Here is a 27,664-nt window from a genome sequence, read left to right on the forward strand (position 1 = left end):
CTTTTATGGCAAATAAAATTGTACATTCTTTTTTCTTAATTTGGGATTTATAATATTAAATAAATTATTTGTGGAGTATATGTCCTATGCTAATTATTAATTCTCTTCATTATGTTGAGTATTTTCTCTATATTGATTTTTAAACTTTTGTTACATATATGGTTGGCATTCAATAGGATTGTTTTTTTTTTCTAAAATTGAGATTATATTCAGTGTAAGAGAAATTCATAAAATTATTTTAATCAGTATTAATTAAGGATGTTGGTTAAAGAATTAATTTAAATTTAAGAACCCCATAGAAATATTGTAAAAATCTTTTTTTTCTAATTTAAAAGGGATAATTTTCAAAAGAATAAATGTTAAAATTTTAAATTATATTTAAGGATATAAATTAAAATTAGAATTATTTAGTTATTAATTTCAAAAACTTTTTTCTTCTGATTTAGAAGGGATAATTTTCAAAAGAATAAATGTTAAAATTTTAAATTATATTTTTGTTTTAGAATAAGTCTTTCTCTTACTTCAAATACTTTTTACTTTTTTTTTTCTATTTATGAATATAGTAGTGTTTTACAAGTTCAAACATATTTCTTGTTAGTTGTATTGCTTAAATAATGAAATTAGGATTTTTTTTTTATATTTTGAAAATTTATGGTACTTTTTCTTAGTAAAAGTTATTTTTCTCTTAGAAAGCAAACAACTATTAAATAAAAGAAACTGAACTATTCTTATATTATATTAAAATTGTATAAAATAGTATGAACTTATACACTAAATGTTAGATTATCAAATTTTTTTATTTGAGTTAGAATTCCAATTATTATTATTTTTTGTTTTAAGTTGAATTTAAAAGTTAATATAGTTTACCATTCTTAGGAAACTTTACATTTTGGAAGTGTTTGGGAAGATAAAAATGAAAATATATTTTGGAAAATACTTTTAAATATGAAAATATCTTCCAAAAATAGTCATTTTAAAATAAAAAAATTAAAAAATGTTTTGAAATGTATTTTTAAATTTAGAAACGACTTTCAAAACACCTTTTTTATATTTTATATAGGGTGTTCCATAATAGAAAAAAAAATTGTAAAACAATTAGAAGGTATTTTCAAATTCTAAAATATATTTTGAAAAACTTATTCTGATTTCTTTTATCCTCATGTTTTTTTATTAAATATTTCGAAAATAATTTCATTTTGAAAATTTTAAAAATAAGGAGGTATAAAGATATTTATTATATTTTTAACCAGGGGTAGTAGGGGGATTTTGTATCAATTCCGTTCATTCACCAACATTACATTAGGCAGAGAAAGAAAGAGAGAAACCCTAGCGAAGCCATTGAAGATCATTTCGCAGTGTGGTAGTGCTGATCAGAACTTCAACGCATCATTCGTGACCTTCACGAACGCATTCAAGGTCAGTTTTGATTTCATTCATGTTTTTCTCTAAGATTAGATGCAACAATGTCATCATCACTGTACTTTGTGCTTTTCAATAAGTTCTTTAGTTTCAAAATTTTGAATCCTTTATTGATGCGAAAATTTCCACAAATAGCCGGTGGCGCCGCTGCCTAGGACCCTTGCCCGGCGTTCTTCATGAATGTTTTAAATAAACCTATTTTCATCATTCATGAATGTCATGTCGTATTGGTGAAGTTTGTTTCTCTCGTATTTGGTGCTCTGAGGGGACACATTCGGATAGCCGTAGTTTATAGCATCAACCGTACTAGGATCATTTGAACTGATTGTAATGGTTAGACTGATGAAGGGTATTAGATATTTCTAGACTTTGATAAGTTTGATACGTGAATCAGAAATATGTTTGTATATTCTTTATCTGGGTTGATTACTATGTGTTGGGATGAGTTTATGATTAATAATTTTTATGTATGTTACTTTTTGCTTTACCTCCATACTAAGAAAGTATCAAATCCTTCCAAGATCAGGCATATCAAATTCATGCATCATCATTGATTTTTAAAATCTTGAAACATAGACTCATCGTTTCCAGTAAAATAAGATCATCAATGTAAAGACTGATAATCAGAACTTTACACTCTTCACTCATTTTAACAAACAAAGTCTGTATGTCTACATTTTTTCAAATTCCTCCTTCACAAAATAAGCTTATATTTGGCTAAACCAAGACTGTAGGGCTTGTTTAAGCTCGTATTGAACCCTTTTCAACTTATAGACCTTGTCTGGATTATTTTTCTTCTCATAGCCCTTTGGTTGTTCCACAAAAACATCCTCATTAAGCTTACCATGTACAAATGCCGACTTTACATCTAATTGCTATACATTCAGCCTCTTGTGCAGCAAGAACAATAATCATTTGAATCTGACCATTCTTGCCACAGGTGCAAACACTTCTGAGTACTTTGTTGCTATTTGTTTCTGTAGAAGATCGGAAAAGGTGTGTGGCTGTGTGGTTTATAAGAATCTCTCGGCATTCCCACGAGCCCCTTCTCAGATTGGATAGTCAATTTTGATTACTGACATGGAATTCAGAAATTTTGACCCAAGACACACTGGGGAGTTATTGAAGTACATCTCCTTCAACCAACACTTCTTCACTATTTTGATTGTGCTTCTGCTTACTGTACTTGAACTGCTCTTAATTTATGATTCTGCTTTAACAGGCACATGGATAGGCAGAATGAGGTCCTTATGGAAGCATACAGATCGATATTCCATGAATTACGGAAACTTCAGGTTTTTCATCTCTGCTGTTTTGATTTTCCAATTTGCAATTTTCTTTTTAGGGTTTCAGTTTTTTCATCACCTGTAAATTTTTTTTCTCCACTTTTTTTATTCTGCCACCGATTTAGCAAAAAATAACTAAAAGTTGCTTTGTTGTTTATTTTTCTTGAGACATGATCTCAATTCGTTTGGAATTGATAATGGAAGGATGTTATTTTTGCTTGTCTGATTAAGAGAATTTTCATTTTTTATTAATTAACACATGAATCTGGTTCATTTGATATCAGTCTCCTGCTCCAAATAAAGAACAATTTATCTTACAGATCTAATTCATTTGACATCTTATTTTTGTCTCATGCAACTACTCATTCTTTCCCAAATCCCTTTGTTCATTGATGTTATTCAGCTCTTTATCTGATTATCTTTTAAATTGTATGTTTATGATATAATTTTTGATGGTTTGTTGGAAAGCCTCATTCCATTATAGGTTTATTTGTGATATATCTGTTTCATTTCTGACTGGCATGCTTATTTGGTCAAACAGACTTTAAACCGTTGGTTTGTGAGTCCGGCCTACTTTCAAGTTGAATCCCCCACCTCCTCATTTGATAGCATGGTGGCTGTCATGCTACACCATCTTTTTCAGCTTGGGGAGAAGTGTGTTAATATTTCAAGACATAATTAACTTCATTTGATCTTTTCTCTGATGACCATTACATCGAAACCATGTTCTTCTGATCATCTACATGTGTTTATATTTAGTTTATATTTAGTTTGTTTGAAGTGTGTTTGACATGTGTTAGAGATATTATATTTAGTTTATATTTATCTCTTATCTTTAGTTAGTTTGTTTATATTTCTTATTTGTATTTCGGGCTTAACTCATATTTCTTCTATTATAAATAAAGGATCCTATGTGTATATTCAACACAAGGGAGATTTCCCCTCATCTCTTTCACTATTTCATAACATGAATTCTGGAATTTTTGGATTCTTTTTTTAGGTTGAAGAAGAAATGCTTATGCGCAAGATGCATGAAATTGTGTTACCTCATGGTGTCACCGCAAGGGTATGTTGATCTATACATCTCATTATTAGTCCATTTAAAGTAATATTCTTTAAGTCTGTCCAAAATATTGAGTTGATAGTTTGTGCTTCTTTTTTTATGTTTAATTACGATGTTATAGTTGATGGTTTATAATTTTAGTTCAGAAGGGTGTTAGTTATGGGAACCCATTTGGTATGGTTCTTGGACAGCTTAAAACCTCTCAAGGTTTTACACTATGATGTCCAAGTTCCTAAGGGCCAGCACAAACTTACGTGAATCACTGCTGGGGAGAAGCGAGGAATTAATTATAGGAGGATGAAAGGAGATACAATCTGATATATGGGTTAAGAGAGAATAAATGTGAGGTGGATATGTTTTAAGTATTTTGATTGGATTGGATAGGATCCAAGAGGCGTGTGTGGCTTTGGGGTTTGGCCCTTCCTCTTTAATAAACAGTAATACAAATCCTTTTGAGATAGCATTAGTTTATGTGATTTGTTGCTTTCATTGAAAGTCGAACTCAAGGGCCTCTGACATGCAGGTAGATAAAAAAGAACCAGTTGCTCCTGAAGCGATACTGGCAACTAGAGATGAGCAGCGAAATGGAAAGACAATTTGGGAGGCAGCAGAGACGATCAAAGAGAAGTTCCCTTCTTTCCATCTCGAGGACAAGGCAGAAACTAGAGAGGACGGTATTGATGGTAACCCATTACCTATAGTTCTTGCACAACCTACAAGTGAGAAAACTCTTTTGGTCTACACTAGGAGGTCCAAGGCCTATGTGCCTGAGACTAGCACAAGCTTCCGGTAATCACTATTTGGGGAAGCGAGGAGTTAGTTATAGAAAGGGAAAAGAAGATAGAATTTTTTATACAGGGAGGGAGAAAACGTGGAGCTTGGCCCTTATTTTTTTGTAATTCCTTCGACTTCTGTTTACAGTAATACACTTCTACTTCAGATAGGAATGGTTCTATCATTGGCCTTAGATGGAAGGAAGCAGAGATACTGTAATAAGTTGTCTACAAAGGAAGTTGGGAAAAAAAGCAGATAGCTCTGTTTTGAATTCTAAGATGAGACTGAGGAGTTCTCTCAATGTTAGGGAAGCCCTCTATGTCAGTTTCCTTTCGTCTTGTTTTTGAATTCCTAAGCAAAGAGTTTGTTCTCTTGTAGTTTGGGATTTCAATTAATTGAAAGCAATTTCAATTTAATTTTTGGTGTTTATAATTGAGTCTTGTCAATTTTTTTACTGTAGGTGGACGAGGAATAAATGTTAAATAAGCAGTTAAGAACAGGTGGGCTCTGTATTCTTATGTAAGCTATTTTTCACCGAATTGTAGCAATATTTCAATCAAGCAGCTTTTGATGCTTAAAAATAAAATGCCCGTTTAAATATCTTTATACATGATTTATATCCAGGCTTCCAAGTATAATAAACTGAAATACTACCAAAGAAGTTTGATGCAATTTTTAAGTATTTCCAATTCATTTTTTTCTGTTAATGCTGAATATAATTAGTTGGTCCATGTCATAGCCAACCTCACCTAAAACGAAATGCTGGTTATTGTTATTGTTCTCTGATCACTCAATAATTCCCCTTAGTGAGTGCAATATATTTTAGGAATTAATGAAACAGGATTTGTGAGCTGATTATGGCACTTCCGTTTTAGTTTGGGTAATTCCACTAGTGTAGCTAATTGGTTTCTCAACAGGTTAAGTCATGATAAGTTGAATTCATTTTCCACTTACAGAATAAATTCTTACCAAATATTACAGTGAAACTAATAACAGGCACAATCTCAAAGGCATCATTAATTTAAAAATCCTTTTTTCCCTCATTCCCCCTATTTTTAAATAAATTTTTGGCTGCAACTGGGGTGTGAAGAGTATTAGAATGATGCTTTGATATTTATATTGATGTTTCACTCTTGTGCAGAATAATCGTTATTCTAATGCTTGTAATGGTGGAACTTAACCCATCCCAATTTGAAGCTAAAGAGGAACGGTGAAGAAGACATCAAGTATATAAAATCAACCAACTCTTTTTGTTCAGCAAAATTCTCCTCGTATAGATTTTAATTTTCAATTGTAATAACCCAATAACCAGAAAATAAATAAATAAAATGGTGCTTCCACAGTACAAAATACTCAATTTCAAGTTCAATATTCACTCACTAATGTGAGAAAGTTGAGTAATATGAAACAACCCCATCATTGCAAGATATTTTTCAGATAGATAATGTATCTTCTTAGATACAAGAGAAAATACTATGATTCCAAGACTTTCCGATTCTGAAAACCTTTGATAATTTTGTCACCGGAGCTCCCAATTATAATTAATTTCGCACAAATTACAGTACTAAGTTCCCATAATCATGCCCGAAAATCTCGAGTAATTTCCTCACCTGTGATCAATGAAGTTTTTAAAAGGTTTATAACTTATTTCAATTGCAACTTCCAAGTTTTAGGGTCAACTGTAACCCTAATTATGGTTGTATTTATTCACAATTTCTCACAATATCATGAACATCACCAAATTGCATACCAATTAAGGTTTTCAAATATGGTTTGCAACTGTTTATTATTAGGTAGTTAATTGGTAAACTATGAAGTCAAGATTCAAAAGATGTCCACAAAATACTTTATGAAAATTTGATGTCAACAAACAAACGCATACCAAAAAGATCACAAAACTCGTGAGCTAATTTCTGAATGCATAATTGCACACACGACCACAGAATTCAGCATAACAAATGAAAAACAGACACAGTAGAACGTAATTAAGTAAGTTCAAATTCAACATGTATAAAGAAGTCCCATTTTTCATTAATCATAGTAAACCAAATTGCAGCCGAAAAGAGTGACCAAATTAGAATATGCTGAACTTGTGTGCATCTTAGAGAGAACCTATACATGATGACAGTACAATACAAGTACAAAGAAAAATGATAAAGAGAAAAGGGAACAAGCAGTTTGGAAGATGATGGTGATGACTTAAAAGAATGCAGGGTTATAGCCATTGCTAGTGGTGGCCAAGATGTAGTAAGCAACAACATGACCAATGGAACCCCAAGCCAAGACATCAACTATGTTGAATCCAACAGGGTCATTGGATTTGAGGAGACTGACATACTCCTTGGCACGTGTGTCACCAGCCTCGAAGTGTGTGAGCCCGTTCTGCTCAGGCACTTGCTTTGCCACGTTCTCCCTTTGGAAGTTGAAGAACACAAATCTCCCCAAGAAGAGGGAGAGGCCAGTGCTGAGGCTTATCACAAGGGCCGAGTTGAGTTCAGCCTTCACAACACCATTACCACGAGGGACCCTTTTGAATGTGCTCACTCTGGCTGAGGCTGTGGACCTTGTGAGAGGTCTCAGACCCTGAAAGCACACGTTTGAGGGCTTCACAAGATGGTGCTTTTGGATGGTGGCAGATAAGGCTGCAGAAGTTGATATCATGGATGAAGCTGAGGCTGCCATTTTGATTTTGGTGTGGATTTGCAGGTAGCAAAGAGAAGAGAATTGTGCAGAATGGAGGAGTAGGTGGATAGAAGCATATATGAGAAGGGATCATATACCACGAAAAGGGGTGGTTGGAAACATAGATAAGATGCATTTTGATTGTAAGCCATGGAATGAAGATTTGCCTCATGACATGGCTTGCTTTTATTGGTTTGTTTTGGATCACAGATATTTTATTGCTTTTTGTTTGTGGATTTAATTTGGCTAGCTTATATTGCCACTTGAATGAGTACTATAATTGTTTGCTAGTGACCACAGGTGTAATCAACATTTGCATACAGTTAGATAAAACTAAACTCAGAACTGTTAACTTAATCAATACATCTTTTTTATATTCATTGTTAACCATAAAATTAAGCATTTCTTTTACCTTAAATAGTGTTCTGAAGTTTCAATGACAGAACAGGTTGAGAAGCAAAATTTGAATAGCCGTTGCCCTTTAACAATGGTACTGTGTCAACATTTCGACAATCTTCGGCCATATCTATATTGTTACCTTAAATTAAAATCGCTTTTATGGTTCAAAGGTGACAGATTAGTTCCATATTTTTAAGGAATAGCCCACGAACACAAAAATAGTGCAATCTTCCGTCAGAAATCTAATTATAATCCAAATACACAACGAAATTATAAACTTTTTGACTTCCAAACCTAAAGAGCAAAATCCATTATTTACCCTTTAATAAACTAAAACATTAGCAAGACAAGTGACTGGCAAGAAGCAAAGAACATCATGTCTGCATCCACAGACAGAAGCTTTCTAAAGTAAATACTGATATTTTCTCAGCATCACAAACCAGTCACATACAACATATTTACTTTCCATCCCATTTTCACTAACATCACCTTCTAGCCTTCTGTACATTTCCTCCCTTTCCACACACTGATAACAACGCATCCTACCACTACTTTATAGAGAACATTAGCAGGATACTTAATTTATACATAATCCAACTCATCACAATCAGACACTAAAGTAAGTTGTCATTTATTGCTCCTTGAAAGTTAAATTAGTGCATCAAGGTATGTATAATTCCGACGCCGGATATACTCAAGAAGGCTACCATAAGTGCGATCCCAGACCCCAATAAACAAGGATTCGGTGTCCGGACTGAAAGATATTCCCGATATCTCACCAAAGAAATCAATTTCCTGTTCCTTCTCATACCCACCTTTTACATCATAGACATGTACAAAATCTGCAGGCTCTGCCACAGCCATATACTTGCCATCTGAGGAATACCTGATTGAACGAATGGCTCCAAGGTTGCTCTTTAGTACACCCACTGACTTGGATAAATTCCGCATGTCCCAAATTCGGCATGTTTTATCCTGGTTTCCAGTGGCAAAGGTCATGCCATCAGGATGCCATGATGACGCAAATGAGTAATCAAAGTGCCCAGACAAGGTAACCACTGTCTGCAGAATAAAAAATATCATATTAAAAAAATTTCCATCATAAGCTCTTTTGGGATACAACTGAAAAAACAATTGATTGGTTGTTGGGCAAAAAGGTGTTACCTTTCCGTTTTGGGAGTCCACCAACATACCTTCAGGATTGTCTCCAACAATTAGTAGTAGTTTACCATTTGGACTGAGAGAAGTGTGCTGCAGTAAATGGAGACAGAAAATAAATGAGAGAGCAAGGGAATGGTACAAAACCACTAAATGTACGATCCAATAGAAAGGCTATCCATATTACTACTGGCTTGTTAGATGACCATATTCCAAAGGCAGAGTGATTGACACTCCCATTCTTCATTTATTCTATAAATTGTTTAAACATTTCAGGATAGTAGTTAGAGAGGATTGGAATAGACAACAAATACTGCCAATTTTCCCATCCATATTGCCAATGTAGGCAACATATCCCATGGAAAAATTGCTTCTCAGTGTAAGTCAATGTAATCTGATGCAAAAGAATAGAAACGCAATTTCCAAACTAACAAAATTAAAGTATCCATCTACCAGTGCTGGAGAGGAGAGGGAAATGAAGAAAAAAAATGTCAGGACTCACATTCACAGGCCAGGGAAAACGAAAATGGTTAGAAAGCTGAAATTTCTCCATATCAAAGTCTCTGACTCCAGAATCGTTATTTGCTGCTGTGAAATGAACTGCACCACTAAAAATCATAACAGAAGTACATTAGACTTGAAGCCTACATCCACAATTCATATGGCAAAACAACTGGAAGAAGAAAAACTATTTACCTAGGAGAAGTATAAATTTCAATGGCATTGGTGATAGCATTATCATCAAAAGTTGTTCTCGTGCAAAAGCTAACACCAGGTCGATTTAGGCGCTGCATTCCAGTAACAAAGAAGGAGATAAGATCTTGATATCTGTTGATGGTTCTAAAACCATGAACAATTCCTATGAGGGACAAGTTAGGAGCATCTGGCAGAGTAACTATAAAGCATAAGCATGTACAGTCTGATTGCAATAATCTATGAAAATATACATTTGCAAATGACTAATAGACAATGAAACGAAGGAAAAGATTAACCAACCAATGCTCGTGAAGAGAAGCTGAAAAAATAAAGACTAGGATGCATAATGAAGAAGAAAGGAGTATCAACAGTATAGTACTCCACCAAAATCAAATAAGAATAAATGGTTTGATGAATGAAAGCCTGGAAGAGGCGGTTCAACAAGTAGGATCCTATGATTGTACTATTTAACCATGATCCTAACAATAATGGCTTAGATACCATATTAAGAACAAATTGGGACAACCAAAACCAAAAGGCTAACTCAAAGGAAGAGGATTGCCTGAGTATTATAAGAACAATTTTGGTCAGTCATATAACTAAAATGTGGAACATCATAACATGTTTCATAAAATGTCCAGAGATCCAAGAGCACAATTTACACTTACAAGTTACAAATGTATCTAGTACAGATTACAAAAGTAAACATCCCTTTAAACAAGCAAATCGTCAAATTACCTTACAAATAAGTTCACCCTGAAATCCACCGGCAACTAGAAGCTTCTCTCTCACTGCAAGAGTACTGACTTGTGTGTGAGTAAATCCTTCTAACAGACTTTCAGGATGTTTCTGACAGTAAAAAGTGATAACTTGGAAGATTAAGATCGTGATTAATTAATTTTATCATACATTTATCCAATGAACGATCAGACGTCTATGGTGCTCATTTACACAAGGGATATTAACCTCTGATGGTGCAACGTGCCCTGAAACATCAAGAACTTCTGAACTTTTGCAAGTCATAGAGGACCAGTGCATTATCGAAAACTGAGACATAAGGTATACATCATGCTTTGATGTAGCCCATACTAAATTCCTTAACTGAAAAATCATTTAAAAATTAAATAATGTCAGTTAACTGTCAACAGAACTGTGCATGAGCTACATATCAGAAATGTACACTAACTGTATTGCTTTCACTAATTTTGAATCTGTTGTAAGATTTTAAGAAATTTGTCTACAATTTTAACAGAAGGAGCATTAGGCACCAAAATAGGTAGTAATAGTACTGGTATGCTCGTGTTCCGTTCCCAGTCAAATCAGCGGGCTTCCATTGGAGGGAGAGCGCTGTAGACTTAAGAGAACTTCTGCAAAATTGCTTATATATTTGAATGTTCTTTTTTTTTTTTCCTTACAGTAACAAGTTGTTAAAAACTTCACAGAAATAGAATAAACAGAACCAACATGCAGCAATATGTCAGTGTACCCTAAAACTTAAAGCATGCTGCTTGATAGAAACCAGAATAGAAACAGCCTACCTGAAAATGAAGAATAGTTGACTTTACTGATCTTGTATTCTTTTTAAAGTCATAAAATGAGTATCCTTTTTTTGTATTCTTACAATACTGCACGCGATAAGAGACAGGTTAAATGGTGTTATACTGTTATGCTTCTGAAAAAACGACCTTGACTGGAGGGAAAATCGATAGAAGTCAAAGAGTTTTCTTTAAAGATATCAAGTGTTACCTTCCCTGACTTGTCTCCTGAACCAGGGATATTTTCATAATTCTTGTATTGCTCAAGCCTAGTTCGCCGATATCTTTCTCTGGTGATGCTAAGGTTATCCCAAGGGATTCCCTGGATGTCTTGTCCTCTTCTAACCTGAGCAGCTGTAGTGTCTACTACCTTGTCACTCTGTACCAAAACCACAACATTAGTCCTAGAAATCTAAAGATAACTGCATACATAGTTCACATTTGCTTCATGAATCATTGAAGTAGGAGGAAGGTAATTTGACATCACTAATGACTGAAAATGATTAATCATTCGTGTTCGTAAAACAGCACAAACAGCAATTTACTAACCGAGTAATCAAATTCATCTGCATCAGACTCTACACCATCCCTCTCTCCATTGTCAATAAATTCATCGTCCACATCATCTTCCACATCCTCCATTTCACATTCATCCGCCATGTATTCAGCATCACCCTCGTGGTGATGTGACATGTTCTGTCCAACTAATTAGAATTTAGAACCTGCAATAACAAGAATGATGAAAAAGATTAGAAAATCACAGGCAAACAATGGTCCAGTAACCACAATTGGGTCCAAAACTTACATGTATGAGTAAATAAATAAATGAACGAAAAATGAACAGAAACAAGAAAACAATAGTTCAGTAACCACAATTTCTATGAACCGATCAGCATAAAATAATAATCTTCACATGGCCCTGAAATTAGGGTTCCGATAAAATACCCTCCAAAATCACACAAATAAAATAAAGGGCATTTTTACGAAAAAAAATTATAAATTGAACAGTTTTTTTTTTTTCCAAATTCATTTAAAACTAAATAACCTATAGACGACCCAGACTTAGGGTTTTGATAGATTATAGCCCAAAATGACATTACAAAAAATTCAAAGCCATTTTATTTAGATAATTTCTCAATATTCATCTAGAAATTGACTACATATACATAAAATACTACAACAAACCTCGTTGTTCTGGTAAATTAATATATCAAACGTAAAATAGAAAAAAATAAAGAATAATTGAGCTCAACACAAAAAATGGAAAACGGAAAAGATTGAAAGAGAAAAATAGGGATTTGAGAGATTGATGCAAACCTTTGTTGGAAGGAGCTGTCTCGTTCAGTACTCAGAAATGCAAATTAACGCATGAATATAAATAAACAAATTATCTCAAAAGTATAACCAATAAAAAGATTATTAATTTACTTTTCTGTTTCTTTTTTCAACTGTTTATCAAGTTCTAAATTTTAATTATTCTTTACTTGTTTAAACCTTATAGAAAATGCATTATTTTAAATAATATATTAAAAAAATCGTGTTTATATAAAATAATTATAAGTAATTTACACCACATTTGACTTGAATTTTGTATTATTACTATCAAATTACTCTATCATTAGTGCGCATTTTGTAATATTTAGAAGAAAAAGAAGTTAGACAAAAAATTTAAATTAAAATATACTGCAGAGACTGGAAGCAAATTTAAAATTGTTCGTATTTTATTAAATTTTAGATAAATTTTCTATACTTTAATTTTGAAAATATTTTATTTTAAAATTTATATTAAAAATAAATAAAAAAGTTATACAATTTTTAAAATTTTAAAAGTATTTCTTTAGTTTAAGAAAGATACAATATTTTAAAACAATAATAACACGAATTCTAAATTATTTATGTTTTAAAAATAATTTTACAGAAAAGTTAAAGTATAATTACTCTAAAATTCTATAATGTATTTTATCTTCTTTTTTTTTCATTTTTATGTTTTGATATTTTATTTATTTTTAGCTTTGTTATTTAATGAGATGAGTTAAAACAAAATCACACAATTAATAACATACTTTTCAATAATAATTTGTTTTCGATTTAAAATAGGATGATTGTGAAAAGAAATTAAAACTTTAAGTTGAATTATTAATAGAAATTATAATTTTAATTATTTTGTTATTTATCTTTAGAAACTTAATACGAATCTAAGTTTCAAATATTCCATTTATTGATTTAGAAATAGCAAAGAGGATGTGAAGATCTAAAAAAATATAATACTATTTTGTAGGTTTAGAAATATAATATTATGTGGAAGGTTTAATAATATGTAAATTGAATATTTTATTAATAAAATAGCTAAACTATAACTAGTTTTTTTTTTCCTAGAGTTCATTACATAAATTTTTTGATGTCTTTTGATAAATTTTTTTATAAGTTTTCTCTGATTTTTTTATGAGCTTTTTCATTTTTTTTAATCTGTATTCGATATTAAAGATCATCTAATATATAATATCATCAATTATTATTAATTCCATCTAATCTTATTATTATTATTTATAATTATTATTATTAATACTATCATGTTTTTTTTTTATTATATTAACCAACGACAAAATCTTATAGTTGGGAATTTGAATATTTATCACAATAAAATTTATTGAAAGTGAGTGTACTAGTTCGACAAGTCAAGTATCTAACTTATCACAACACTAACATGTAGTTCAAAAGTGTTAGCTTGAAAAATTAGTGTTCCTATTTACTTTCAAAAGTAAACCAATAAATAAATATATTTGATTTAGATCTGAAAATTGTATTTGAAGAAGGATACTACAAATCTTTTAAAGACTTAAAAGAACATTTTATTTGAAGAAATAAAAATGGTCAAAATAGGTATGAATTTAAACTCATATACAGAAAAAGTGTGGTTTAGTTGTTAAAAGAGCGGATAACAATATATTTATGTGGTTGATGGTTCACATATCATGAATCAATCTTGTTTTCTTATTTCACATATTGACATTAGACTTTTAAGATAAAGATGAATGATGGTCAAGCCCCGCCCGCAAATCTATGGTTATATCACTGAGCATCTCTTGTTTTCTACCTACCATGATTCATCTGGTTGTCTGTCATTGGTCGTTTGTCAGAGTTTCACCTTACTGTGGTGGGACATACTTGTCTGAGTCCGGTCCCTAGACCTGAATTATTGACTCTTATACCAATTGTAGAAAGAATTTATATGTATGATGTTTTACTTTTTTATTTTTATTTAATGTATGACTTAGACTCACACTTAGAATTTTAACATTTGATTTTAGTTAAAAAAATATGTATCCAAAGGATTCCTACTCATATATTGATTACTTTGTGAATGTAACATTAGGTGCAAATTATTCAACTTCATGGATGCATATTCTTAACATAATCAAATTTGCATTCTCATTAGAGCTAAAAAAAACATGATTTTCATGGTAGAAACATTTAATTGTTTTTATGAAGTTATAACATTTAAATTAAAAAAAAATGTAGTGACAATTAAAATTGTTGAGATCCATGTTGATGACATATAAGCATAATTTAAAGCATGTTAACTTAATAATAGGGAGATCACCATATTGACTTTGGAGAAAACTCCTTTGAATTAAGTAATACTTTACTTAATAAATAACTCCACTAGCAATAATGAATGTTTAAGAGGCAAGATGAATTATAAAACAAAACGAAGGAAACATAATTTTTCACTTTTGTATCTCTAAATAAACAGTAATACCATTCATTAAAAATAAGATAAACACATTAAGTTCTCTAATTTAAAGAATTAATTTTTCTATAACACATGCATTTAAAAACTTGTCTAAATAATAGTACAAATTATAAATTATCAACAAATTTAGTATTATAAACTACATAAACCACTTTTCTTAATTCTCTAAATTAAAAAATAAAGTCTTATTTGTATATAAAGACGTACTTTATGTTTTTAAATTAGTGGTCTAATTAAAAAACAAACTTAGATTTTTTTTTTCTAATTTTTCCGTAAAATTAGATTAGATTTGAACATCTAAAGCTAATGCCATATAAAAATTTATGATGAAAAGAAATAGGTAGTTGGATAAGAAGACTCTAGAGAGATTTTTATTTTATTTTTTATAAAGATAATAATTTAAGAATAAGAATGGTAAAACAAAAAACATGTGTATGGTGTTTTTTTTTTTGTTAGAATTCCATGGATAGGATTGAAACAGAGGAGAAGCAGGAGGATTGGGTGTGTTGGTGTGATTGGTAGGTAAGCTCAGTTCATTGTTCTCAACATGTCGATGCTGCTGAGGAAGGCCTGGGATATGGTGTTGTGGAGATCTGACACATCAACGTCAGCATCATCATCATCATCATCATCAACGACAGCAACGACAACTGCAACAAGATTTTCACTTGAAGTGGCACATTCTGACATGGGTGAATTGGAGCAGCTACCCAGTGACATCTTGATGCAAATTCTGAAGCTTTTGGGTCCAAAAGCGGTTGCGAAATTGAGTGTGGTTTGCAAGAGTTTGAGATCCATTGCGTCTGATAACAGACTTTGGATATACTTCCTTCAGACCCATCAGGCTGAACCTTCTGGGGATTCTGTCTTCTTTGCTGAGACCACCTTGAGCTCTGGCTACCCTCTTCCGTGAGTACTACCGTCGATCTTCCTTCTTCACTTTTTCATGGATTCGATTTTTGTGTATGATGCTTGTTGCTAGTGAATTTACTGGTTTGTGATTGAAATTATGTTTTTTGATGGGTGGTGCTAGTGAATTTGGTGGATTGTGATTAAAAATTTGTGGTTTGATGGGTTGCGTAAGTTCTTGCTGTGATGGGTGAGGCGCTTGGATTGGTCATTGGGTCTTGTCGGTGAGTTTGATGGACTGTGTGGTGATAGAGATTGGAGTTTTGTGTTTTAGTGGTTGGTGGTGTGTTAGAGGTTCAAATTTTGTGCTTTGACGGGTCGCTTGTGGATTTTATGGATTGTGCTGCTGGTGATTGACATTTGTGTTTTGTAGGGTGGTGTGCCAGTGATTTAAATTTCGTTCCCTGGTCTGTCTTGCTTGTGAATTTGATGGATTGTGCTGTTGGTGATTGAAGTTGTGTTTTGGTGGGTGTTCCAAATGGTTGTTGTTTGTTTTAGCTATGATGGTTTGTGTTTGTTACTGGTGTTGTGTGTTTTGTTTGATTGTTTGTGCTGATACTCATTTAAATTTTGTGCTTTGACGATTGGTTGCGCTAGTGATGATTGGTGGTTTAAGCAATGGTCAGTCTGCATGTTTATGTTGTTGTGTGGTTTGTTTTGTTTGACGGGATGTGCAAGTGATTTTTATTTGGCACTTTTAGTGGTGATGCATTGTCTACTTCATAGAGATTGAAATTCTGGGATTTGATGGGTGGTGTTGTGAGCTCAATTTGGTGGCATGTAATTGGTATTGTATTTTGTGCTCAATTTGATGGGTTGTGCATGTGATTGATGTTCTATGCTCTTATAGATCATATAGATGAAAGTGCTTGATATTTTGTGATTAAGTGGTTTAAGTTCCCTAAATTACAGAGCATATGTTGGCCACTGGCCCCAGCTATCGTTCAAGCATATTTATGGCCAGAGAGCACAAGTTCCTGGTTCTATTATTATTGATGGTCAGTCTAGCAGTTTTAAACTGTGAGCTTATGTTTCTCTTATTCGTGATGATTATATTTCTCTTACTTTTATTTTTGTCCATCAATCTCTCTAGGTGGTTCTGGCTACTGCAAATTTGGCTGGAGCAAATACGAATGTCCATCTGGTCGATCGGCAACATTTTTGGTACTGATTTTAATTTTAAATTAGCACTAACTGGGCTTGCTTGCACGTTGCCAATTTACCTCATTCTCATTTTGACTTTGATCTAGCCTAAAAGTACAAGAAAACACTTATGCAGATACTAGGCATTGCGTTCTGTATTTTTTCAGCTTGTTCTTACTTGGCTGCATATTTTCTTTCCTCTTTGATGGGCAGGAGTTTGGTAACATTGAGTCTCCAATGTATACTAGGCTTCGACATTTTTTTGCAACTATTTATAACAGGTATTGGTTACAGTTAACACTTAATCTTTCAAGTGAAGTAAATCCTTATTGGTCTCATTCATTGCACATTAGAATATCTATGTACATATTTAGATGAATTTTGTACCAGAGCAATCACTCTGTTGAGAGGGCAGTAATTTTTAATTAATATTTAAATTTTATCACTAGGAAAATTTTCAAACTTATCGTGAATAAAGGAATAATTGTTTTGTTGAAACTATGAGAGAATTTTCAATGATGTTCCTCTTCCCAAATAGCCTAGATACTTTGTATTGCTAGGTTCAATCTCTTGTAAAATGTAATTGGCAATGGTTATGTTTGTAATACTTATGAATATTGTTGAGATTTGTTCCTTTTTTCTTTTTTTCGGTTATTAGTACCATTGCCTTGTTACTGTTTTATCTTTACATTCAATGTTAGATTCTATCATCCCTACAATCAAGGGATTCTTCTCTTATTTGTATTCCTTTCTGATTAATGTAAATAAACAGCCTGAGGATTGCTTTTCCTCAAGCTTATCTAGTCTTGTACTCCAATTGGTATCAAATATAAATAGATCATTCAATTGAGTGGTGATTCTCACTAGCCCTTCAGAAAAGCTTTGTTTCTAATTTACACATGATTTATGTTGCTGGCAGGATGCAGGTGAAACCAAATAAACAACCAGTTATTGTTTCAGTACCAATATGTCATTATGAAGGTCAGTGTAATTTTTTTGCAATGGTGGGCATAGCATGGTGGGAACTTGTTCTATGTCTCAGAAGCAGTGTTCATTATATTCTAGACACGAGGCACAATCATTGTCTTGAATACAGTCTTGACGTGCCATTTACACTCCTATAATTTCTACAAATAATACATAGTTTTTCTTCCAATATGATGTTCAGCTGTACAATGTTAATCTATTTCCTCATTCCAGATACTCAATCAGCAAAAGCTTCAAGGCAACAGCTTAAAGAGGCAATCTACGCATCTTTGTTTGACATGAATGTTCCTGCTGTTTGTGCTGTCAACCAGGTAATTCATGTTTATGCTTCCTTGTTTGTTGGGACATGAATGTTATTTTATATTTAATATATGTTTTTGCCATCAAGTATATTGAGTTACTTGTAAATTAGGATTTGACCGTCAACTTCTATGTGTTCAGTTTTTCTGCTGAAGTTGTAAGAAAGTGAGAGCACAAAGCATTTGATTACGTGCAGTAGAATTGTTATTCTGCCAGCTTACGAGTTTAAACCTTGGAGAATAGAACCTTGTTTACCAATATTGAAATCATTGTCTATTGAAAGTAATTGTGCATGGTTTTTTGCCCAATGAATTATTTGTGTTTCTGTTATTTCTAGTTATTTTCATGTGTATTTACCATCTATGTTGTAAAATGTAGGCCACTCTAGCTCTGTACGCTGCAAAACGAACTTCTGGAATAGTTGTTAATATAGGTTTTCAAGTCACTTCTATTGTTCCAAGTATGCTCTGTTTCTTTTTCTCTTACCTTTCTGTCTTAACATAATTCTTAATTTATTTATTCTTAGCAACAAATTTTTTGCATCAAATTAATTGTTCTTGAAATGTAAATGGGACTTGGGAAAGACTATAATGCTTAAATGTCACCACTTTGTTCACAGTATTTTGTATGTTAGAAGCTAATGGACATTTTCTACTTTTCCTTCTGTTGCAATTGTGACCTGCATTATCTTTTCACAGTTTTAAATGGTAAAGTAATGCGCAAGGTGGGTGTGGAAGTCGTGGGGCTGGGAGCACTGAAGCTTACAGGATTTCTCAGGGAGAAAATGCAGTTGAACAACTTAACTTTTCAATCTTTGTACACTGTTCGCACACTGAAAGAGGTACTGATATTCATCTTTGTGCTCTGAAATATTTACAGTGTGGAGATTTACTCTATGATGTCAATCAGGTCAAGTGTGCTACCACAGCACATCTTAGAGGACAGTACAGGACCCTCCATTACTTATGAAATGCAATCCACTTATCTACATTTTGGAATTTAAAATATTTGACATTTTTATAAGCTTAACTCATTGTGTTCATAAAGATACGAAATTCTAGTCATCTCTTTTTTTTTTCTCTCCTACAACATGTTTGTTCTCTAAAAGCTTCCCTATAATGAATATTGATTCCTGGTATTAGCTAGCTAATATTTATTTTGCCGGCTTTTAGAAAAATAGTTCTTAAGTAGTTAAAACATTAGATGATGGGAAGCTCTAAGAACTTGGTCGTTTAAGAGAAGACAGAGACTCTGGTCTCCTTCAGCTAGAGGAAGGTTTTTCTATCTAATGATAATGGGAAGAGGTTAGGTTTAACTTTGTGTTATTGAACAGAAATTGCTTCTATTGATTGTTGTTGGAATTTGCTGAAATTAATCAGCATCCTAATGAAAACTTTTCCCTGTATAAGCACAAAGAAAAAGAGAGTCTTTCTGGTCTCTAATGGCCTTAGTTCTAGAGGCAGATTTGTATAAATCACACAATAATGTCCTAATTAAATGAGGAAACAAATCAAAATATAAAAAAAATAAATCCTAGGAGATCATCATAGATACTCTAAAATATTCTAAGGTATTATCTTCAGATATTTCTTACTTCTAGCAAGAATCAACCTAGAGAGCACATTAAATAATAAATGACAGATAAGTAAAGGAGTAAAGGTTGGTAGATCTGTTTATTGTCCATGCTTCAAGTCTGAAGGATTCTTGCATGAAGGGGAAAGTCAAAAATATAATAGAAAAAAACATTAGTGTGTCTTCACCTGTTGAAAGTTCCACATCGACTAATGATAAGACTAATTTAGGGTATATAAGTGGGATTTTGTGAGGTTGAGTTAGATTTAAAATCCATTTCTTAATATGATATCAGAACCATAGTTTAGAGTCTATCTTAGTGAAATTTGTTGTTGGGGTCAGCTACTTGAACTAAGACTAGAGGTGGAAAGCACTCGGTTGAGGTGGGTAATTGGAATGGAATCTTGGCATTACTTGGTGAATAAGAAATGCTAATCTTTAAATGTGTGGAATAATATCCATCAACAGAAATCAGTCCTTTAAATGTAATCTCTTTATCTTGAAGGATTGTTTATTGATTCTCAGCTGAGATATGCCCGGGATAAAAAGATTCATGAGAGTAACACGCGATTTCACTGTTTGAACAAACCCCTCTTTATATCTTTCTAATTGTCTTCATATCGTTTTATCTCTTTTACTTTGTTTCCCTTTCTCACTGAAGTCTGGTGGGAATGATTGGTATTGCAGATATCTTTTACTTAAATGTCTTATCACAGAAGTTGTTTGGTAATTTTTTATTTGCATGGAAACAGAAGCTATGCTATGTTGCACTTGATTATGAAGCTGAGCTATCAAAGGATACAAACGCATCATATGAGGCTGCAGGAGAAGGATGGTTTACCCTCTCAAAAGAGAGGTTTCAGACACCAGAGGTCTTATTCAAGCCTCATTTTGCTGGAGTGTAAGTATTTCCATTTATTGCCGTACAGATATGACAGATTAATCATGCATAGTTACTTCAACCTTAGAGATACTCTACCACGGTTATGACCATTCATAAATTAGCATGTGATATCGTCTCTTAGGAAGGATTACTTGCAAAAGTACATTTAACTTGAAAATAAATAAAATTCATTTTTCTTTTTTCACTTCTACCCCCAACAAGCTTAGGGTTCCCCATTTGCATTGTATACGTTAATTTGTCAATAATAATAACAACAACAATAATAATAATAATAATAATAATAATAATAATAATAATTAAACTATCCTTTTTTAACAGGTAGACTGAAAAACACAAGAATAAGGAGGAAGTTTTTTTAAAATGAAAATGATTGGCATAACTTTATAAAGTCTTTATTTGATATCTCTTCTTATGAACGGGCTTTGCGTATTTTTGTTTTATTTTCCCAACATCAAATTCCAATAATTAATGGCTTGTTTGATTGAGTAATAATATTTTTTTTCTTAGATTGATGTTACCAATATTTGTCATCTTTAAAGCATGCACTAAATTGCATCTTCTACCAGCTTTGACTGGATGAAATTGAAATCATGTTTTTGGGCTAAGTTAAATTCCATTCTGTTTACTTTCATACTTGAACTGTTTTAACTTTTGGAGTTGCATTTCATAAAGGGTTGTCTAATTTAAGATGAATGGGGTAAATTTCGGTCTAGTTGATCCATGGCAAACTCATGAGAATAAATCACAATTTAATACTTAATTGGTATGATAGAAAATTAATGAAGAATGACCATAAGATATCCTGGACATAAAAAATCTCATGTAATTTGAGAAAAAGGAAAAAAATGAGTAAAGGCACATGTCTAGCAATAACCAAAAAATTGAAGGTATTCAAGAGAAGACTAGGAGGAAAAATATAATACATTTATTTTTTGTCAGACTAGGAAATGTGCAACTCAGAAATTTTTGTCTGATGTTTGAGGGAACCGGTTGGCATTCTGTATCAGACTTGATGATTCTGTAACCAATCAATATGCAAATCTAACTACACTGCATGTCATGGGACAATTACAACTTAGAATATAGATTATTTCTTTTTTGTTAGTTGTGTTTTATGCATTCCCTGAAGCTTGTGTTGCTCTCACTTGTTGGTTTAGGCAAGCCATGGGTCTGCACCAAGCAATAGCTCTTTGTGTGGAACATTGCCATTTTGCAGATTTACCAGGTGACAATGATTGGTACAAGACTATAGTTTTATCAGGGGGAACTGCATGCCTACCTGGTTTGGCTGGTAAACGTTCTTTTTTATAATATTTTTGATTGAGACATTTTATATTTTTGGTTTATGGCATTCTTCTAACTATGCTTCTTTTGGAACCATTTTGGTACAGAAAGGGTAGAGAAAGAACTCCATACCTTACTTCCTCCCTACATGTTCAATGGAATTAGAGTCATACCTCCTCCATATGGTGCTGATACGCCATGGTTTGGAGCTAAGATTATTGGCAATGTGAGTTATCTTCCTACCACCTTAGATAAACATACAAATTTGGTTTACTTGATAGCAGAGATATTTTACTTCATAATCAATGTGATAAAGAGGTATCTGATTCAAGGCTATCTGTCTCTGAATTGTATACAGCTGAGCACCTTTCCTGGTCATTGGTGTGTCACAAAAAAGCAGTTCCGTCAGAAGCCTAGACTCAGCCTCATATGGTGATTATTTTGACATATAATTTATTTCCTCAATTATTCCCTCTTGTCCTAAGAGGCAAGAACAGAAGATCAGAATGCTAGCAACTGATCTAGCATGTACAAATACTATGTTTTCCATGTTGATAAGAAGCCTACAATTAATATTTAGCCTGTTAAGAATAATGTAATAAGGTTGAAGGCTACCCTGCAAGTGTCTTCAAGAAACTGTCGTAGTTGAAGAGCAAAACCACAACGTGAGAGGTTTGCTGTAATTTGAAAAATGTTGTAAGATTGGAATGCATTTCTGGTTCTCCCTCTCACTTGTATTGTTGAAGTGAGATGTACCCTTTAACAATGACATAAACTTCTAAGATGAATTGTTACTCAAATTGTAATTTCAATCCTGAGTTTGATTCTTTTATATGTTTTTGATCTATGATCATGGCGACTTTTTTATGCACTGAAAACATTCTATGCACAAAAAATAAGGATAGTTTAAGAGAAACTATTAACATGCAAATAAATGTTTTCAGAACTTTTTAAAACATAACTTGTAAAGACTTTGGTTTAAAATTCAATTTTAGATCAATTATATTACAAGAGTCAAAGTTTTAAATTACTTTTATTACACTTTAATTAATATTTATTTAGGGATTCATAATTTCAAAATAGAGATATATTATTTTATTTTTATTACTTATTGTAGGTCATGTCAGCTTACATACAAGATAATCTATTTCAATAAATTACTATAGTAGCTATGTCATATATAAAAGTAATATTAAAAAAATAAAACTGAGTTTTTTTTTTTTTACTAAACTAGTGCATTTTTTTAATTTATTAAAATGAACAACAATTAAAAGTTCCTGATATGGATAAGTGGTGTCAATGATATAGTAAGGAGTCGTGTCATAATGATACAACTGAATTTTTAAACTGAAAAGATATTAAGATAATATAACTTTAGATTAATTTTAATATAATTCGTGTCAGGGTAATAACTTTTTCACCTTTGCATGACTTTAACTTCAAAAATCTTATAAACTAAAATCGTTTCATATTAACACTACTTGTCAAAACAACACAACTTATTTATATACGTAAATTTTTAAAAAAATTATGTGTGTGTGTATATATATATATATATATATATATATATATATATATATATAAGTCGATTAACTTTTTCAGTGATAATCTGAAAAATCATACTGAAGCTAATTGTTTACCGAATCAGACAAAAAGTTAATTATTAAATCAAATTATATTTATATAATTTCACTACCTATTACTCTATCAATAATTGAATGATAATTTATAAACTTTTTAAGTAGTTTTTTGACAAAATAAAAGAATAATAAAAAGAAAACTAAACAATTCATGCTAAATAAATATGAATTAAAAAGAAAATCAATATAATGTCAAATTTATCTACATAAATAAATATTAAACAATTTTAGGTCAATATAAATTTGATATGCATAGATTCAATCTAAAAATAGTTTTTTCTTTCTATAAAACATAGTTCAATTAGAAGTTATCAAACATTGAATAAGAATAGCAACAGAGGAACAAACAGCAACCTGCTATGAAGGGCAAGAAATTGTGCAAGTTGTTATATGAAGCATTTCATTCAAATGAAATCAAAACCTGTGATTAAGCAGCAAGAAGATAGATCACTTGGCACAAGTAACCTTTTTCAATGCATAATTGTTTAATACAATCCTCAAACTACAGGCACCTGGCCATTTTTTCTTTTTGGCTCGAAAAGCAATTCACACACAACATACAAAAAATGGTAATGCATCAATATAGTGCAACAAAAAGAATGAAAGTTGGTATAAATGTATCAGAATAACAAGATTAAGAAACAGGTTGTGAGCAGCAGCAACAGAGATGGACAGTGTAGAAATTGATTTGAAGTGTCATCTGCTGATACTGATGGTGGCAATGCAGGACATTCAAGACCACGCTTGGTGTCATGACACTCACTAGCAAAGAGGCCAGGAGGGTATTTTCCATAGAGATTGATGTAACTAAACATGGTTGAGGCACACTCATTTGTGAGATCATTCAAAACATCTGCATAAGGGCAAGCAAATTCTTTAAATGCCCCACAGCATTCTTTGGGAGGGTATTGGGGTCCTTTGCATTTGCTTGTGATTATTGTGTAGTTTAAAAACTCAAAATTCACAGAACAACCTGCAAGTGCAAGATGAAAAATTGTCATCAGAATACTATTTTGATGCTTTCAAACACCATACTTTCAATTCTTTTAATGGTATGAAGCAGCTAGTAACCAAAACACAAGTTGTAACAGAGGTGATGCAAGATGTAGTTGGTTGGTATATGAGTCACTTGCTCTGTACCTTTGATGAAGTTCATATAACCTACCACTTCTCTACTTTGCATATAAACCAGTAGGAATACTATACAGTAAGGCATTTTTAATAGCAAAAATCCTATGGAACATAGAATACAATTTACATTGCATTAACTTAGTAGCCATTGCTGTTTATTAATTGTCCAAAAAGAATGCACCTAGTTTCTGTAATCTCAAAATGAAAATGATACAAGCAGAAAATCCATAATACTGAAGACAATATGCAGACCACCATAAATATATCATATAGAAGGATTTGATACTACTGTCAAACAATTATAAACCAATATAGATATGACGTTTTGTAAGACAATTATTTTAAAAGATACCAAATTTAACATAGATAACAGTTTGTAATTGGATGATAATGTAAACTACAAACACTATTTTCCCGTAACTATCATAATTAAGGCCTTTGACTCCCAGATGGGACTACCTTGTATCCCTACATGTTTTAGTCTTTTGGATCAGCTATGGAACTAATTCTTTAAGTCAATCATATTTCAAAGAATTTATTACTAAGAACTAAAATTGAATGTTTCAAGGAATACAAACAAAAAGGTAAAATTTTAGTATTCATAAAGAACAGACAAATAATTGAACTTAAAATATAGGTTGAATCAGTTAATATGACAAACAAGAACATAATATTATGCATGGTGGTTTACTCTTTTTTTTCAAAGCAAAATAATGAGTAGATCCAAATGCATAGAACAAGAAACAAAAATACAACCACCTATATAAAAAATGGCAAACCTTTTTTCGCCTGAAGGAGGTTCCGACCAGCATGTGCTTGAGAATCGAAGACATGGTCTGCAAAGAACAAGAAAAACCCCAAATGCAAATTAACACAGAAACTTGTTAGAAAACTGCTTAGTTCACCAAAACTGAGAAAATCAAAACCAAAAAACCAAAGTTCAGCTTAAAGTAAAAACATTTACCAGAAAGGAAAGTGGGAGTGAGAGAAGAAACAGAGAGGGCGCAGAAGAGAAGGAGAAACGAAGAAGAAACCCAGAAGCTTTTGTGGAGAGAAAACACCATGACTAGTTCAAAACTGATAGAAGAAAGGGTAGATCCAAATGATAGAAACAGAAGAAGAGGTTGTTCTTGTGGTAGTTGTTGTTGATCTTGATTTTTATTTTTCTTGAAACAGATTTATGTTTCTGATTTGAGTAACTTGTAATGAGAAGATTATAACTTACATATAGAGAAAAAAATGAAAATTGGGTAGAATTAGAGAAGAAATTATGGTGTTGTTTGGTTCTTGAGAGTGTAATAATAAAAAAAAGAAAGAGATAATGACTGACAGCACAAATACGCGCAAACACGTTCTTCTGCAAGCTGTCTTTTTTTTCACACAATTTATGAACAACATAAATATTAATTTGTCTGTCTTTGTGTGAATTTGATTTCAAAAGATACAAAAAGGATGTTTAGAAAATCAAATTGATTTATATTGGAAATCTATATTGATTAAAAATTAAATTGATTTATATTATATAAATAAATATAAATTTCATTTTTTAATATTAGAAAATCAAATTAAATTTAGGGTTAAATATATTTTTATCCCTTAATTTTAAGTGAAAATTGAAATTAGTCTCTTTTCAAAACTTTGGTCTAATTTAGTTCCTCAATTTTAGAAATGTATGAATTTTGAACTTTTAACCAAATTTTGTTAACTTTAATTGATGTTTCTAACGCGCTTAAAACATCAATTAAAGTTAACAAAATTTAATTAAAATGACTAAATTCATACATCTCTAAAATTGAAGAACTAAATTAGATTAAAGTTTTGAGGAGAGACTAATTCTAATTTTTATTAAAAGTTAAGGGACCAAAAACATATTTAATCTTTAAATTAATACATATTAAAACCATTTAAAATATATTTTAATGACATTTTTTTTACTATTTTATGTTAACTAAGTGTTTAATGTTATATTTGATTCTTTCAGTGAAGCTTAATATCTAGGCAGTAACTAGCTCTTGTGATATCTATTAATAAACATATAGGAAATCTTCATTTAAAGGCAGAAGGATTATACTATATTATATAGAATAATACTATATAATGTTTCGTATATTGGTAAAAAAATTACAAATGAAAAATATTTTGGATTCCGATATTTTGACACACTTAATTTTGACACACTGACGTGTCAGCTGATCATTGGATGCAATGCTTTTTTAAAAAAATTGAAAAAATTGACGTCATTAATGAGACAGAAACATGTTTTTATGTATTCCAACATTGCCCCTCTCGAAATTCATGTTATTCGAATCCTCTCTCTTCTTCCCTCTTTCATCAAACTCAAAGATCTCTTCCATTCTCTGCATTGGCACTAGGGTTGTGTGGGTTTGCTTGTATTGGCTCCGGTTTGGCCTTCGTTTTGCGGGTTGTTCGTTGTTGTTGGCGTTGGGTTTCGTAAAGGTTGTGGGTGTTTCATCATTTGCTTCGTTTGCAGTCTTCGTTTTGCAAAATGGCGTCTTCTTCGACCAGGGTAAGTCGTAGGTTGGTTTTGGAGTTTATGGTTTTGATTTTNTGTTGTTGTTTGTTTTTTTGCATTTTGGGTTTTGAATGTGTGGTTTTTTGAATTTGTATGCAGTTGACGGTTCGTCACTCTTTTTCTACCAAGTACATATGTGCTTTGAACAAGATATTAACAAATGAGCACCGGTCATTGATTTTGGCCACTCCTTTTGGATGGTTTTTAGATTTTACTGACAATGTTAAATTAGGTAGGAAAATATTGGGTGAGTTGGTGTGGAAATGGGTTGATCCAAGCAGTGGTTTCTTAATTGGAGATAAAATTGTTTCAATGAATGAGCAAGATTTTTTTTTAGGTTTGGGGTTAAGTTTGGATGGGAAAGAGATTAATTTGAATGGAGAAATGCGAGTAAGTAAATGTGTGAAATACATTGGTAATAGGACAAGTGATTTGAAATTGGTTTACAAATGTTTGATGAAGAAAGGAAAAAAAATCCCCTGTACCCCTTTTTGT

At 32.0% G+C, this 27,664-nt stretch overlaps 5 protein-coding genes across 12 annotated transcripts; 2 read left to right on the top strand and 3 right to left on the bottom strand.

The window, feature by feature from the left end:
• Positions 1 to 1,265: 1,265 nt before the first annotated feature.
• On the top strand, positions 1,266 to 6,687 carry LOC106762388. 5 transcript variants are annotated; one of them, XR_002668045.1, is made up of 7 exons: positions 1,266 to 1,416; positions 2,360 to 2,546; positions 2,642 to 2,714; positions 3,706 to 3,771; positions 4,292 to 4,862; positions 5,003 to 5,042; positions 5,684 to 6,687. XR_002668045.1 is itself a non-coding variant. In XM_014646280.2 (7 exons), exons 2-6 carry the CDS (start codon positions 2,500 to 2,502, stop codon positions 5,026 to 5,028), a joined length of 372 nt encoding a protein of 123 aa, XP_014501766.1. In that variant the 5' UTR covers positions 1,266 to 1,416; positions 2,360 to 2,499; the 3' UTR covers positions 5,029 to 5,061; positions 5,684 to 6,687. The 5 variants fall into 5 exon arrangements, 4 of the variants coding, with proteins under 4 accessions (XP_014501766.1, XP_014501767.1, XP_014501764.1 ...); XM_014646280.2 differs by having other exon boundaries at positions 4,292 to 4,451; positions 5,003 to 5,061; XM_014646281.2 differs by having other exon boundaries at positions 4,292 to 4,451.
• Positions 6,552 to 7,308, bottom strand: LOC106762387 (photosystem I reaction center subunit V, chloroplastic). Its single transcript, XM_014646277.2, has one exon. It carries the CDS (start codon positions 7,222 to 7,224, stop codon positions 6,742 to 6,744), a length of 483 nt encoding a protein of 160 aa, XP_014501763.1. The 5' UTR covers positions 7,225 to 7,308; the 3' UTR covers positions 6,552 to 6,741.
• Positions 7,309 to 8,023: 715 nt separating this feature from the next.
• LOC106762721 (uncharacterized WD repeat-containing protein C2A9.03) lies at positions 8,024 to 12,424 on the bottom strand. 4 transcript variants are annotated; one of them, XM_014646763.2, is made up of 10 exons: positions 12,330 to 12,424; positions 11,562 to 11,734; positions 11,224 to 11,391; positions 11,016 to 11,102; positions 10,444 to 10,578; positions 10,216 to 10,326; positions 9,478 to 9,569; positions 9,284 to 9,389; positions 8,788 to 8,874; positions 8,024 to 8,685 (listed from the first exon to the last, which is right to left on the bottom strand). In XM_014646763.2, the coding sequence occupies exons 2-10, from the start codon at positions 11,703 to 11,705 to the stop codon at positions 8,272 to 8,274; spliced, it is 1,344 nt and encodes a 447-aa protein (XP_014502249.1). In that variant the 5' UTR covers positions 11,706 to 11,734; positions 12,330 to 12,424; the 3' UTR covers positions 8,024 to 8,271. The 4 variants fall into 4 exon arrangements, with proteins under 4 accessions (XP_014502249.1, XP_022637270.1, XP_022637269.1 ...); XM_022781549.1 differs by lacking the exon at positions 12,330 to 12,424 and adding an exon at positions 12,198 to 12,218; XM_022781548.1 differs by lacking the exon at positions 12,330 to 12,424 and adding an exon at positions 11,818 to 11,951.
• A 2,771-nt stretch (positions 12,425 to 15,195) lies between these two features.
• LOC106762356 (actin-related protein 8) lies at positions 15,196 to 22,697 on the top strand. The gene is made up of 12 exons (XM_014646225.2): positions 15,196 to 15,675; positions 16,588 to 16,673; positions 16,769 to 16,839; positions 17,032 to 17,099; positions 17,738 to 17,799; positions 18,019 to 18,116; positions 18,484 to 18,565; positions 18,804 to 18,946; positions 20,430 to 20,578; positions 21,739 to 21,872; positions 21,973 to 22,091; positions 22,224 to 22,697. Exons 1-12 carry the CDS (start codon positions 15,314 to 15,316, stop codon positions 22,299 to 22,301), a joined length of 1,452 nt encoding a protein of 483 aa, XP_014501711.1. The 5' UTR covers positions 15,196 to 15,313; the 3' UTR covers positions 22,302 to 22,697.
• Positions 22,698 to 23,891: 1,194 nt separating this feature from the next.
• On the bottom strand, positions 23,892 to 25,968 carry LOC106760909 (GPI-anchored protein LLG1). Its single transcript, XM_014644351.2, has 3 exons — positions 25,601 to 25,968; positions 25,416 to 25,472; positions 23,892 to 24,478 (listed from the first exon to the last, which is right to left on the bottom strand). The coding sequence occupies exons 1-3, from the start codon at positions 25,698 to 25,700 to the stop codon at positions 24,126 to 24,128; spliced, it is 510 nt and encodes a 169-aa protein (XP_014499837.1). The 5' UTR covers positions 25,701 to 25,968; the 3' UTR covers positions 23,892 to 24,125.
• Between the last annotated feature and the right edge of the window lie 1,696 nt (positions 25,969 to 27,664).

Source organism: Vigna radiata, chromosome 5 (genome assembly GCF_000741045.1).
Source record: "Vigna radiata var. radiata cultivar VC1973A chromosome 5, Vradiata_ver6, whole genome shotgun sequence".
Classification (NCBI taxonomy): domain Eukaryota; kingdom Viridiplantae; phylum Streptophyta; class Magnoliopsida; order Fabales; family Fabaceae; genus Vigna; species Vigna radiata.

Bases quoted from the DNA above. Each gene is read 5' to 3' on its own strand.
- LOC106762388 (XM_014646278.2), top strand. From the start codon at position 2,500: ATGGAATTCAGAAATTTTGACCCAAGACACACTGGGGAGTTATTGAA. The intron at 2,547-2,641 runs GTACATCTCCTT...CTGCTTTAACAG, and splicing joins CACACTGGGGAGTTATTGAA to GCACATGGATAGGCAGAATG. The intron at 3,772-4,291 runs GTATGTTGATCT...TCTGACATGCAG, and splicing joins CTCATGGTGTCACCGCAAGG to GTAGATAAAAAAGAACCAGT.
- LOC106762387 (XM_014646277.2), bottom strand. From the start codon at position 7,224: ATGGCAGCCTCAGCTTCATCCATGATATCAACTTCTGCAGCCTTATCT.
- LOC106762721 (XM_014646763.2), bottom strand. From the start codon at position 11,705: ATGTCACATCACCACGAGGGTGATGCTGAATACATGGCGGATGAATGT. The intron at 9,570-10,215 runs GTAATTTGACGA...ACTGGAATGCAG, and splicing joins AGGGTGAACTTATTTGTAAG to CGCCTAAATCGACCTGGTGT. The intron at 8,875-9,283 runs GTGAGTCCTGAC...CATTTACTGCAG, and splicing joins GTTTTCCCTGGCCTGTGAAT to CACACTTCTCTCAGTCCAAA.
- LOC106762356 (XM_014646225.2), top strand. From the start codon at position 15,314: ATGTCGATGCTGCTGAGGAAGGCCTGGGATATGGTGTTGTGGAGATCT. The intron at 17,800-18,018 runs GTCAGTGTAATT...TCCTCATTCCAG, and splicing joins ACCAATATGTCATTATGAAG to ATACTCAATCAGCAAAAGCT. The intron at 21,873-21,972 runs GTAAACGTTCTT...ATTTTGGTACAG, and splicing joins ATGCCTACCTGGTTTGGCTG to AAAGGGTAGAGAAAGAACTC.
- LOC106760909 (XM_014644351.2), bottom strand. From the start codon at position 25,700: ATGGTGTTTTCTCTCCACAAAAGCTTCTGGGTTTCTTCTTCGTTTCTC. The intron at 25,473-25,600 runs GTAAATGTTTTT...TGTTCTTTGCAG, and splicing joins CACTCCCACTTTCCTTTCTG to ACCATGTCTTCGATTCTCAA. The intron at 24,479-25,415 runs GTTTGCCATTTT...TTGCACTTGCAG, and splicing joins CCTCCTTCAGGCGAAAAAAG to GTTGTTCTGTGAATTTTGAG.